Consider the following 13765-nt stretch of genomic DNA (forward strand, 5'->3'; position numbering starts at 1 on the left):
TTCATTTTACTCAATTGCTTGCACTACCGGGCATAAGCCACAATGACGTTTACCGCACCTTATCTGTTCGCTGACATTCGTACATACAATATTCTAAAAGTTCAATACTTCTGTTGCTAATTATTATGCCTTTGTCTACTATTTTATAGTCATAATTAGACACTTATTTTTGATGTCTAGGTCATGCTTTTTTTTTTTTTAAATACTTAGCCTTAGTTCAGAAATGTTGCCCTAAGGGCAGGATTTACATAAATAAAAGTTAAAACAGGGTCTTTAATGATGTCATTAATTGACGGACATGGTAGTTCACTTCTCATCAATATATGGATAAAACAAGGAAGAACTGCTTGGTAGTTAGTGAAAGTTAAAGAGTCCTCCGGATTTACATAACAAGACCCACCCACGCACAGCGTTAATATGAAAATTTAATCTTTAAAACATACACACACCAAAATTATAATGCGGAACTTCGAGATAACAATTTTTTTTTTTTTTCGGGAGGAAGGAAACTGCGAGAAAAAAAATCATGACAGTAAAATGTAGATTTCATACAAACCTTGATGTTTATTGAAAGTTTTTTTTTTCATTTAAATCAGTAAAGGTTCTGCGTTGCATGATGAGCGGACATGTTTGAATCCCTCTTTACAGTGCAAAACCATCCCCTTCATGTCTGCCAGTATAATAAAGTCTCTAAAGAATCCCAAATAAAAAAAATTATATACAAAACATGATTTTTACCCCCCCCAATTTACATATTTGCAGGTACACGTACACACACACACACACACACACACACACACACGACTGACTGAGGGTAAGGGATGGAAGAACAATCCCTTGACTAAGATGGAGCTGAGATATTTTAGGGTCACATTAGGAAAGAAGGATGCGTTGTTCACCTGAGTCCACCCACAGGAAGCAAACCCGATGACAGAACGTGAAATAAATATTTTACCCCAGGACTAAAGTCCAAACTAAAAATAAAAAAGCCCTGTTTGATTCTCAAGAGTTATCAGAGATGACTAGTGTAGTGCACTAAAACCACTACCGACGGAATGACTGAGCGATCCGAACGTGTCCGGCCCTTTACTGTAAATCTGATGAGACAGAAATATGTCGGTGTGAGGCCAGGCTCGTGCTGTAGGGCTAAAATTGCTTTCCAAAGCTGTGGCCCTGTGCGCACCCTTCATACAGTCATTTATCAAAATGACAAAGCGTCAAAACCACTTAACAGCTTCCAGGTTCAAATAAATATATATATAATTTTTCAAAGCATATGTATTATTAGACAGCTCTAATGCTGGGCCGCTGAAGCAGTTTATGCCAAATGTATCTCAGCATATGTAACATGATGCAAGTTTAAAAAAAAAAAAAAGGTTGAATTTTTAGGGGGTTACGAGATAAACTAGAGACGATATGGAACCATCTCAGATCCCTCTTTTCTGAAATAAGGGGTTTCACAGTTTGAAATTGACGACAACCATTCTAAGTAAGAAAATCCCTTTATAAATGACCCGGGAACAGCCCTTTAACGTTAAATAAACCCGAGTTGGGCGAGGGAAGCCGACGCATACGCTTTTTCCAGAAGCAGAGCAAAACAAGTCCCAGCTCGGTACAGTTTGATTACCCATCGTACCTTTCTTAAAAAAAAAAAAAAAAAAAAAAAAAAACTTTCAGTTCCACCACCTGAAGCTTGATTCACTCTGTTTTCCGGGTGGTATTTGTCGGCTTGTGCTTCGTCTTTGGTGAAGTGTGACTGTGGAAAACCGCCGCTTTATTCCCCAGACTGCCTCTCCCCACAGGGGGCCTGTAGCTCTGGAGCCGGTCCTGCTGTGTAACCCTTCTCCACTCACTTCTTCTTTGCTTTTCCATTCCTTTTTCTTTTTCCTCGGTCTATGCCGTTGGTGATGAGTGCTCGGGTAGATCCGGCGCCGAGGCCCGGCCCCGTGGGAGCGCCGCTCCATCCTGCAGCCAGCCGCGCCTTGGCCCTACTTATTTACAGACAGCAGCAGATTGATCTGGTTGGGGCGAAACACATGTTGGGAGAAATAAACTTCATTTGCAATTCTGTGCCCTGGAATCCCTGTGCGGGCCACCATCTGGCGGGCCGAGGCAGGGCTGCGGTCTACTGCAGCGGATGTGGGGATTGCTCTGGGATTTTACCTGTTCCGTGGAGGGGCAGGCGATGATCTGCAGATCCTCTCCGCTGTACTCCTCCAGCAGAAAGGCGTGCAGCCTCTGGAATACCTGCTGAACGTTATTCTGCCAAGACAAGTTCCCGTTAACAAAGACCGCCTGATACGACGCAATTTCATACACACGCATCTGCTCTCCTGCTCCAAACGTCAATCCATTTATTTCTTCCCAAGCAATATGTTTGGGCACGGAAAAACGGGATTGAGGGCCGAAAAATCATGTTTAAATTATTAACATTATTTTTATGAACAATTTTAATGAGTAACGAGCGATGTGATCTCAATGGACCCCACTAATCAGCTGTTTTAAAGTGAATGTGTTGGCTTCGGGGGTTTTGACCTACAGGTCAGTGTTGTACAGTGGTTTTTAAAAAAAAAAAAAAAAAAAAAAAAAATTATATATATATATATTATAGCAGTGTGTGTAGGATATTTACAAACAAATGTAAATATTTATACAAAATATCAAATAATACAATATCTGTCTATTATGCAGACGTAATGGGAACCATAGTGACGCCGCTACCCTCCCGGCTTAGATCGGAGTGTCACTAATGAGTACGTTTTCATACGAAGGCCAGTAAGTGTGAAGCTGCCTGTAAACAAAGGACACTGTCTGATGAGGTCATCTGATTTCTGGACACGTGCACTATGCACGTACACACTGTACATATCATGACCGCGCACACACACACACACACACGTGTATAAACGAACAACCACACTGGCCTACAAAACAACTGGGGGTCAACGGCGCCGCTCACCCACCCTGACTGGCTTGAAGAGGATGAACTCGGTGTCTCTGTTCGCCAAGTACAACGACATGCTCTGCAGCGTGTTGGGCAGCTTGCTCTTCAACACCCGGTATGTCGCAGTCACGAGGTCATTGATTTTGGCTGCAGAACAGAGAGGATTTATTAAAAAAAAAAAAAAAAAAAAAAAACAGCAAGTAGAGTTTGAATCCGGAGCCCCGAGTGGAAAGCGAACAGCCTGTCTGATGACGCGAGTATTGACGGCGCGGCAGACGGGCGGTTCGGGGCTCGTCTGCTCTGATGCTGATCGGAGGCGACTCACCGGGCTGCGCCCAGGGCTGCTGGGAGAGGTTGTACGTTGGCCCCCCCTGGATGGCCATGGTTTTCAACGCAGACACCTGGAAGAGCACAGCGACAAGTCAGCCGAGGCCTGGGGGGGGGGGTTGAGCACACCCAGCCTGCCGCTGCTCGGCAACGTGAAAATCATTCATCACAAGCCACTCGGAGAATTGCCTCAGTCACATGACAAACACGACAAAGGATCCAAACTGATGGGAAATAAATCAAAATATCAAACCAACTGTGTTTGCGATAACGTTGCTTTGATTTTTTCCCCCCGCCCCAGTTAAAATGAAATCAAAGCTTTACATTTCACATACCAGCCATAATTTAATAACACAGTTATTAAATTATAGAACATGTTGTCTCTGCAGCACACAGTGCTGCTCTCTACACTTTACACAGTGGAGAGATCAGTAAGTCTGATGGTCTTACATGCAGATTTTAGATTTCATTGGTCATGTTTTTATTACAAATTAAAGGAAAAACTATGACGCTGGACTTCAACGAAGTAAAACAGAATTAAGACAAATACACTTAACGCAGGCAGCTTCACTTATGACCGCTGAGCGGTCTGTGTATCCCACTAAGATGTAAGGAAGCGGACTTAACTGAAGGGTTGGGGGTTCAAACCCCGAGACCACTCTGGTCTCCTTGAAAAGAAAAAGAGAGAGAGAGAGAGAGACACAGCGCATGGCTCTGCTCCAGACCCACCTTGGTGAGGAACTCCTCCAGATTCCCCACGAAGGTGCGAGTCTGCTGCTGGATGAACTGCTCGCAGCTGGACTTCAGGTGCCGGTCCACGTCCTTCTTTGAGTCGATGTAGTGCTCCTTTATCTCTGGGGTGCCCTGAGATGGCAGAAAAAAGTTCGGGCTTTTAGCTTGATACAGTACAGTGCAATATATACACATTATTTAAATCACATCATATTAAAATAAAAGGGAGTGGTTTGGAGGAGGCCGGATACGTAAAGATATGTAACTCGGAGCAACTTCAATCTTTCACCCTGAATAACAGTAATGTTTACTTTGATTTTATGGCTATCAATAATTGATCAAAATTACTTAATTGTTTGAAATGGTGGATGATGCGTTGGCCAACCCTTAACAACATTTCAGAAAGAACGACAATAATCACTGTTTTGGACTTTAATAATCATTTAACAACCCAAATCCAGGCCGTGTTTTCAGTTCTCGCAGGTTCCTGCTGACTCTGATTGGAATGACATGCGAATCACACCTGACTCACAGGTAGAAAGCTGGAAAAATACAGGGAAATAAAAAAAATATATATATACCAGCAGTACATGGACCTCGAGGGACGTGAATTGAAGAACCTTACCTCCAGCAGGAACTCCAGGATGGCGTTGTGGCTGTTGAGTCGGAAGAACTTAGGCACAGCCTTGGGGTTGAGGATTTTAAATGCAGCATCTAAGAAAGCCAGAAAAAAAAGTGGATGAGGAGAGATTGTGGAACATCAAGAGTGCCCTCTAGTGCCTGGACCGGGGCACTGCGGCATGGCACATGCTAATGAGCAGCTCAGGTAGGAGGGCCGACCTCGGGTTTTCTTTAGGTCCAGGGAGATCTCCTTGATGGCGAAGTCCGTGTGGAACGGCGCGATCTGCTCGCGCAAGATCAGCAGGTGTTTGATCAGGAAGAGCTGCCCGTCGATCTGGCTCTGCGGAGAGGAGCACAGGGGGCGTGTCTGCATGCAACCCGAACAAACCCCGGAAGGCCCGATTTCTCCCTCATCCCGAAAGCCTAAACAGAACGCGGAGCGGCTGCTGACTAATCAGCGCGGGGGGGGGGATATTCGCTTACGCAGCAGCCGGCGCTACGGGCAGCTCTGAGCACATTTGATATACACACTAAAGCACCCCGAGGTGCTGTCGGGAAAGCGTTCAGAAATGCGGCGGAGGTGTCTGTGTGCTACGGCAGGTTGGCGAGATGAAGGATTCGTTAGACAAGCCTCTCGCAGGGCCGCGCTTTGATCCCAGAAAGCCATCCTGACATCTGGTTTGAAATTCATCAAATCCCTACCCAACGTAGCGGATCCGAGCACAGTGTATTTACATGGCAGGATATTCAGGGAGAGTGTGTGTGTGTGTGCACGTGTGTGTGATTGAATAATGGAACAGAAGCAGGGCCCATTCTATCCCATATAAAGATCCCTATGATTTATTCATGACAACAGACTCAGGTCCGCTCAGCAGGCAGGTAAAAATCCAGCAACTAAATCCAAAACATTTATTCTCTTATTAAACATATATGATTATTATTACAGATTTCATATTATGTGTGTGTGCGTGTGTATAAATATATAAATGAGAGAGCGAGTAAGATTATAGTAATAACGGTTTCCAGGTTAAAAGTGTAAGTGGGGGTATGGAGCTGGTGAAGAGCGCTACAGACCTTGTTCTTCAGGATGACATCAGAGGCTTTCAGCAGCGACTGGATACAGGCAGATAAGGCTTCCTGAGATAAGCCCTGAAAGACGGCTCTCTGAGGAGAGAGACAGCGCTACTTTAGTAAGAATTACGGTGGAAAGGGTGCAGAGGACTTTGCCGTAAGAGCCCAATCATCCTCCTGTATCCTGACTGTAACCCTGCAGTTTCTAATAAAGAGATAGAGGCGATACAGGCGGATGAAAAATTTAAGGAAAAAAAAGTACTGTATTACAGCGTGGTGATGTACACCCAGATTTCCTGTAGCAGAGGGATGGAACCTATTACTCCCAAAGACACTCTGGTTTACACGATGAAGTGAGTACAAAGTGGAGGGATTGTCATTGTGGGCAGTGGTGGCCTAGCGGTTAAGGAAGCAGCCCCGTAATCAGAAGGTTGCCGGTTCAAATCCCGATCTGCCAAGGTGCCACTGAGGTGCCACTGAGCAAAAAGCACCGTCCCCACACACTGCTCACTCAGGGTGATGGGTTAAATGCAGAGGACAAATTTCACTGTGTGCACCATGTGCTGTGCTGCTGTGTATCACATGTGACAATCACTTCACTTTAACTTTAACATTGTGAAACACTGCAGCACAGCACACGGTGACACAATGAAATGAGTCCTCTGCTTTTAACCATCACCCTTGGTGAGCAGTGGCCAGCCATGACAGGGGGACTGTGTGGGGACGGTGCTTTGCTCAGTGGCACCTCAGCAGCTCGGGATTTGAACCGGCAAGCTTCTGATTACGGTGCCGCTTCCTTAACTGCTAGGCCACCACTGCCCCTAAATCTCACATAGATGTTCAGTTGGTCTGAGATCTGATGAGTTTCAAGCAGTGTGTATTGTGTGTGGCGTGTGTGTCTAAATCACTTGGATGTTGGGACCATCGTCCTTATCGGGCCTCTGTGCGCACCATAAAAACACACACACACACACACACACACACACACACACACACACACACAAAATGCACCTTGCAGCATAAGTCAGAGTACAGACAAGATCATTTTTCATGCATTTTTTATATTTGAGCACGTCAAGTGAGCTTCACACAGCCAAGATGAAGTCAAACTTATTTCAATACAAGCACTCACGTCGATGCAGCGGTAGAGTTTTGACAAGCAGACCAGGGTCCGTCTGACTGTGGGATACCACATGCCGTGCAGGTCAGCGGGAGAGATGGACGTCTGCAAGCGTGGACCTTCCACGCCTCCTTTTAGCCGGGAACATGCAAGATGGACAAACAGTGAAACCTTCAGACCAGCTTTCATTTCGGAGGAGGTGTGTGTGTGTGTGTGTGTGTGTGTGTGGGGAAGGTGCTGAGAAGGGAACATGCTGTGAGGTTTGCTGTAGGGCTGCAATAAACCACATATTATTCATATTCAGCTGCACCAAGCTGCTGCTAATGCAACTTATTACTAATACTATATTAATGCAAAAAAGATTATGCAAGTTAAAGCTACACTAATTTGGATTCAATTCATGAAAGTAAAGCACAATATAGCATAAAATATAGAATGACATTTCTCTTCAAATGAGCATCATAAAATATTTATATCAATGAAGGACTTTTTATTGTAATAGTGACCAATTACAAAATGTAAACACTGGTCTTGTGGAATCGAGACAAACAATATCCATATTTAAAAAAATCTATTATTTACATTGCTCAGATTCATAGCATGTCCCTCTGTGCTGATGAATACTTACCAGAGTTCATGGCTTTCTTAGACTCTGTGTCTTCAAGCTGCACGTCAGTGAATGAGGAGTCTGCAGTCCTCATCTTCAACTGCTCCTCCTTAAGGCTTTGGGCAATTTTCTGGGGAGAAGTTTAAAAAAAAAAAAAAAAAAAAAAAACAGGAATAAATACTTAGAACAGTGAGAGGCAGACACACGCGGGACAGGCGCACACCTCCATCATCTCCAGTTTTTCAGGGTAGGCCAGATCCCCGGGTGCGGGGTTGTAGCCAGTGATGTCTGTCTGGATGTAGATGTGAGTTCTGTAGACCAGCCGCTCCTGCACGTCTTCCAGCATCTGCTTTACCACGGCTTCAAAGGCTCCGAGCTGCCCCGCTGGAGAGAACACACACACACAGTAAACAACACTGCCAATAGTTTTTCCAAATGTGAGCAGAGGCTTAAACATGTCCAGCCAACAGTTGTTACACACACACACACACACACACACACACACACACAAACTTATAAACTCAACACCACAGTCACGTGCGTGCACACACACACACACACACACACACACACACACACACACACACACACACACACACAGACACTGACCAGACGAGACTGCCAGCAATCTCATTCTGACAAACACACAGCCTTATACAGAACCCCACGGTCTCACACACGCACAACGCCCACAAGGGAGCGTCCAGGTCAGGCCTGAACGATGTTGAATTGTGGGTAATTTGTGGTTAAACAATGAGAGCAGTACCATTGTTGTGCACGTGGTCCTCAAGCATCTCATGCTTCAGGATGCTGCAGAGCTCAGAGAGGGTCTCCAGGTGGATGACGTGGATGATGAGTGGACGCAAGACATCATACAGAGACAAGCAGAGCTTCTCCAGCAGCTCACTACAAAACACACAAAAAAAAAAGCCCATCTCATTATCACTTCAAAAGACCTGCTCTGCACTGAAGCAGGCGAGGGGTCACCAAAAACATCTCATTCCTCTTCTCTGCTAAAGCTAATATTTTATCCCCATTGTCTCTGACCAGGAACGCGCTGCCACCAACATATCAGTTTTATTTTAGTTTTGGTCTCCCGGTGACGGGGTTTGGATTTGTGTGTGAGAGGCTGATTGTTTTTCCTGGTGAAATACTGCCCCCTATTGGGCTGAGTTAAAAATAAAAACACAGGTTACACTTTAACTGGGAATTTAGGAGAGTTGCTCACATACTCACTCTAGCTTTGGCGTGGGTTTGGAGAAAAACTCATTATAGAGTTGGTGCTCATCCTGACACACGTGAACCATGAAGGCGCAGCCACTGCGAACCTGAAAGTGGACAAATCTCTTCGCTCATTTGGGACAAGACTGACAAACTTGAACACACATGAGTAGTAGTGACCTTTACCAGAGCACAGTGGTCCTTGTTGTTCTGGTTGGTCAGGTCCGTGATGGTGCTGGTAATGCTTGGACTAAGAAGCCGCTCTCTCTGGTCCAGGTAACACTGATGGATTTCGTCCAGTAGTTGCTGATAGCTGCGTAAGACACAGGGACGAACTGATACACAGTCTACAAACGTACTACACTTAGAGAGAACGTTAATGTTATATAACGGGAACATTTATATAATGAACATGCAAGTGTGTGGCAAAAATAACTTACTCTGGAATTTTCTCTGACCGTTGTTCTACTTGTTCAATCAGAGTCTAAAAATAAATAAATAATAAATAAAATTTTAATGTCTGTTGCTATTTTAATAGGAATGCATGCTTTGTTTGTAGAGTCTGTAAACCCCACTGTTGAGTTCGATAAAGCATAATGACCGATTGGCTAAATACGAGAACAGTGAACCTGAAAGTGGCCAGTTAGTAATTTTAGACCAAACTCACCCTGACTTTTGGTGCTGCCGCTCTAAATTTGACGTAGTATAGTGTAAAGGCATTGTCTGCATTTGCCGTGCCCAGCGGATCCTTTAAATAAATATGCAAACATCAGTGAAAAGCCACAGCCATAAACAGATGAACACAAGAACGTTACCCTCTGTACCCTTTTAGTGAGCTGGGTGGTGAGATTCTGCAGTGTGGTCACAGTGTGGGTCTTCATGAGATGCATGGCTCTAGACAGACACTGTTTGAACTTGCTCAGGTAAACTGGGTAGTCCTTGAAATTGGGCTGGAACAGCAACAAGAAGCATTCAAAAGAAATATTTTACATGCAGCACCAAACCTCTCAATTAGGAAGTGAACAATTTCAACAAAAGCACTTTTAGTAAATTACTGGAGAAGGTCCGATAGGTTCCAGATTTCCAGACAAGTATTACATGAATGTGGAGATCTAAGAAAAACAATGAATGGATGAAATTCCAAAGAGTTACCATGGCAATAAACATACTTACATGTGAGGAAACATATTCTACACAGTCATCCAACTTTGAAAGCATGGGTATAAATCCGTCACTGTTTACAGACAGGGTGGGGGAGTTTAATTTCTGGAGGGGTAGAAAAAGGAAGAGTTACAAATCGAAATCCGAGGTGACAGCCGCTGGGCTACACAAGTAAGCAGCTGAATATCAATCCCACCGTGTTAATGTTTTCCAGCTCGTTGAAAAAGGAAAGCTTCTGCTGGATGCTCTCCGCCAAGTCGACAAGCGCAGACTGTAATGAATTCAGGGTATGATTAACTGCAATTATTTCGCTGACGAGAATTCTCGAAGATCGCGGAGCGATGGAACTTCTCAGCACACCAACCTGCTCTTTCAAGAGCTGCTCACAAGCCTCGTGCAAGGTTCCCGTCTTGGTGGAGACAAACAGGTACTGCTTCTGCAGGGAGTCCAAGTGCTGTAGTGCTTTATTTACGTCACTCAAAATGGCATCACACTGATCCTGGTAGGAGTTCAAAGTGTCCCGTGTTTTTCTGTGGACCAGAGGAGGAAAGATGTGGACACGTGGCACATGACGCTCTGCTTTCCTGATCAACTACACAAAATCGACCAGACAGCCGGAAAATTAAGTCAGCGTGAATAACAAAATGAAAATCTGAATCATACAAGAAAATTGACTGAACTGTGTGCAGCATGTTTATTATGACTGGGCTGAAAACCTCTCTCATGAATTCAAGATTACAAAGAAAAGTGTGTCAAAAGTTACTGGAGGATTTGAGGACCCCTCTGGATGAAACGTGTAATTGCAGGAAACTTGCAGGAAGGCGTTGCATTAGTTATATAGTATAACGTATTAGTATAATAGGCTGCAATTATGAAAAATATCCAAATCCACAACCTCCGGGGACGGTGTGAGCAAAGAGCTTTATCAAAACCAGTAGACCATTCAGATCCATACAGAAAGACAGACTAATCTTTCATTGCAACAACCGCTACTAGAAAGAGAGTCGTAATAATTACAGTTTCAAATAAATTACTAAATTAGCATAATGCATAAAGCCTTCACCACAAAGAAGGCATTTCCTGCACGGCCACCTAAAAGTTCACAGGTTTTTCCTCACCTGTACTGTGCCCCTTCATCCTGGTCCATCTGAATTTGCAGCTTGGAGAACCAAGAAAAAAACTATATGCAAGAAAAATGAAGACGATTACATACAAAACAAAACTAAGGAAGACTGGATGGGGCATTTTTTCCAATACGGTTTCAATGAGCGAGACCTGTTGTGCCGTCTCAATCCTGTCATTCTCCAGATCCAGCATCTGAAAGCCTTTTAGCAGGACGTCTTCGGTAGACGCTGGCACCGTCGTTGTGAACGAGGAGCGCAGAGAGCTGGACGTCAGGCTACAGAGGTCCTCAATGGGCAACTGCAGGGAGAAAAGAAAGGTAGCCCACTTTCACTTTATCTGCCTTTATAGTGCCGAGGAAACAGAACGCGGTCATGAATAAATATTCAGTCAGTGAACATATGAAAGGCCAATCTGAATCAGACAATCATTAAATTGATTAAACTCTGTCCTGAACAAATGTGCGGCATGTTGTTAATGTTTGGGCAGATCATCTATATTAATTTACATTTTTTTAATTCCCCTGTGTGAAATTATTTAACATTAATGAGAGTTCCTCTAGCCTGGGTAGAGATGGCAATATGTATACAGAGGGCTTTGGCCGTACTGCTTCACCGTTCAGAGCGCGGCAGATCAGACGGTCGGATCTGGAATCTGTCCCCTTATGACGCCGTAAGAGGAAAGGTTCCCTCCCATTTCTCGTGCTTTTTCACACCCCTGGCCTAGAAAAAGTAACTCCACCGACTGTCATGGTTTGAAAACTGGCGAACAGTGGCGGTATCTATAAGGTCGACCTCATTTTGCGAGGGAGGGAGATTCTCCTTGAGTGGCATTTAATAACCGGATCACAGAGTAAAACATGAAGTTATCTCCTAATTTAAATGATCAGTTCCACCTTAAATACTGCTCAAAAGGCTGTGGTACCCGTTCAGCGAGGCTTACAACCCGGAAATCTGTTTCAGAAATAAAGAACGTTTTAAATCTGCATATGGTGATGAAAATGCTGAAAATGCTGAACCATTAAAAATGGTATCAAGTGTTACCTGTCACATGGCAACTGTGCACGGAATTGAGAAAGGGCGCTTGTTTAAAAAACAATAAAAATTAAATTATGATTAATATGGACATTTAAGGTAATTTGGGGCAGTGGTGGCCTACCCGTTGAGGAAGCTGCCCCGTTGTGTCACCATGTGCTGTGCTTCACACTGACAATCACTTCACTTTCACTTCTAATTTGCTAATTTGCATGTAAAAGTGAAAGTTGTTGTGAAACGCTGCAGCACAGCACATACGGACACAATGAAATGAGTCCTCTGCTTTTAACCATCACCCTTGGTGAGCAGTGGGAGCAGTGTGTGGGGATGGTGCTTTGCTCACCTTGACGGACCGGGATTTGAACCGGAAACCTTCCTTGACCGCTTGGCCACCACTGCCACTAAGTAAATAGTATTGCAGCCTGCTGTATTTAAGGCGGAACTGACACTTCAGTGTTTTGTGTACTATAAGTTCTATCACACTCATATATGCGGGAAGTGAAGAAAGTGAAGTGAAGCAATTTGTCCTCTGCATTTAACCATCACCCTGAGTGAGCAATGGGCAGCCATGACAAGCGCCCAGGGAGCAGTGTGTGGGGATGGGGCTTTACTCAATGGCACCTCAGTGGTACCTTGGCAGATCGGGATTCGAACCGGCAACCTTCTGATTACGGGGCCACTTCCTTAACCGCTAGGCCACCTCTGCCCCTTCTAATTCAGAATGATCTCCACTGAAACCATCTCAGCAGGTGGCATGGCTGGAATGCAGTGGAAATGTGTGTTTTGGGGGGATTAAGTTCATTTTCATGGCAACGAGTGCTTCGCAAACGTCAGGGGACCTTAAAATAAAACGACTGGGACTGCTGCGACACGCCCACAACCTGCAGGTTGGCTCATTATTGGAAACGTTTTTTTTTTCCAGCAGGCCGCACAAAAACACATGAATAATTACGGAATTACTGTCGATATGTTTCCGGCACAAACGACCGATCCAGCGAGCTGGGAGAGTCTCGAAACGGTGGCGGTCCGCTCCGGTCCGCAGCCTGCAGCGGCTCGGCCCCCTCTGTGTGGTTGGACGCACGGGTGCTACGTGGCGCGTCCAGCGGTTAGCCGGGAAGCTAACACTCCTCAGTCTCCGGGCAGGAACGAGCCCGCTGAAAAGGTCCGACAGGGCGGAGCACTGAGGTGGCCGCCTCGAGTTAAAGCGCCGGACTGGTGCGCTTTACGGAGAGAAGGAAGGCTGGAGGAGCCAGGTCTGGAGCTGACGGAGCAACCGACTAGCCAGCCAGAAACTCACCTCGGACGGGAGCGGCAGCGTCTCCACCGCGGCGCGGATCTCCAGAATCGAGTCGGTCTGCTTCTCGGTGAGCGGCGCCATCGGGTCAGCGCGACGGTCCCAGTGCGACAGCTTCTCGCGGGTTTCTTTATCTGTCAGCTCCAGCAGGGCTTGATCCGTAGACGCCATCGCCACCCGACAACGTACTACGTCACCACGCTGCTTCCTGTTCCGGGAACAGTGGGCGGGGTTAGGGATAGTAAACGCCCCCTTTCTTTTAAACGAGCGTGACTAAAAGTGCGCACGAAATTAATTTAATGAACCGGTGAATTACAATATTTTGCACAACTATTAAACGCAAACAAAAGTGAGAACAAATAGTGCACATTATGTTGATCTGTTAAAATCGCTTTTGTATCGTATTTTGTTCTTCTGTTGGTTGATAAAAAAGAACAACTTTAAATATGGCAATATACCGTTTTTATTATTATTTTCTATACAACGAACTTCCCGAGGGTGGCGGTCCAGG

General features: G+C 45.1%; 1 protein-coding gene across 2 annotated transcripts; it reads right to left on the reverse strand.

The window, feature by feature from the left end:
- Positions 1 to 535: 535 nt before the first annotated feature.
- On the reverse strand, positions 536 to 13458 carry LOC114796648 (conserved oligomeric Golgi complex subunit 3-like). Of its 2 annotated transcripts, none has more exons than XM_028991039.1 (23): positions 13258 to 13458; positions 11080 to 11226; positions 10923 to 10984; positions 10169 to 10334; positions 10001 to 10075; positions 9817 to 9909; positions 9468 to 9593; positions 9311 to 9391; positions 9084 to 9127; positions 8830 to 8956; positions 8659 to 8750; positions 8189 to 8328; positions 7646 to 7806; positions 7444 to 7552; positions 6828 to 6943; positions 5699 to 5788; positions 4844 to 4964; positions 4629 to 4717; positions 4001 to 4135; positions 3270 to 3345; positions 2964 to 3091; positions 2164 to 2262; positions 536 to 2018 (listed from the first exon to the last, which is right to left on the reverse strand). In XM_028991039.1, exons 1-23 carry the CDS (start codon positions 13423 to 13425, stop codon positions 1989 to 1991), a joined length of 2475 nt encoding a protein of 824 aa, XP_028846872.1. In that variant the 5' UTR covers positions 13426 to 13458; the 3' UTR covers positions 536 to 1988. The 2 variants fall into 2 exon arrangements, with proteins under 2 accessions (XP_028846872.1, XP_028846871.1); XM_028991038.1 differs by having other exon boundaries at positions 537 to 2018; positions 6828 to 6946.
- Positions 13459 to 13765: the final 307 nt, after the last annotated feature.

Source organism: Denticeps clupeoides, chromosome 9, assembly GCF_900700375.1.
Source record: "Denticeps clupeoides chromosome 9, fDenClu1.1, whole genome shotgun sequence".
NCBI lineage: Eukaryota > Metazoa > Chordata > Actinopteri > Clupeiformes > Denticipitidae > Denticeps > Denticeps clupeoides.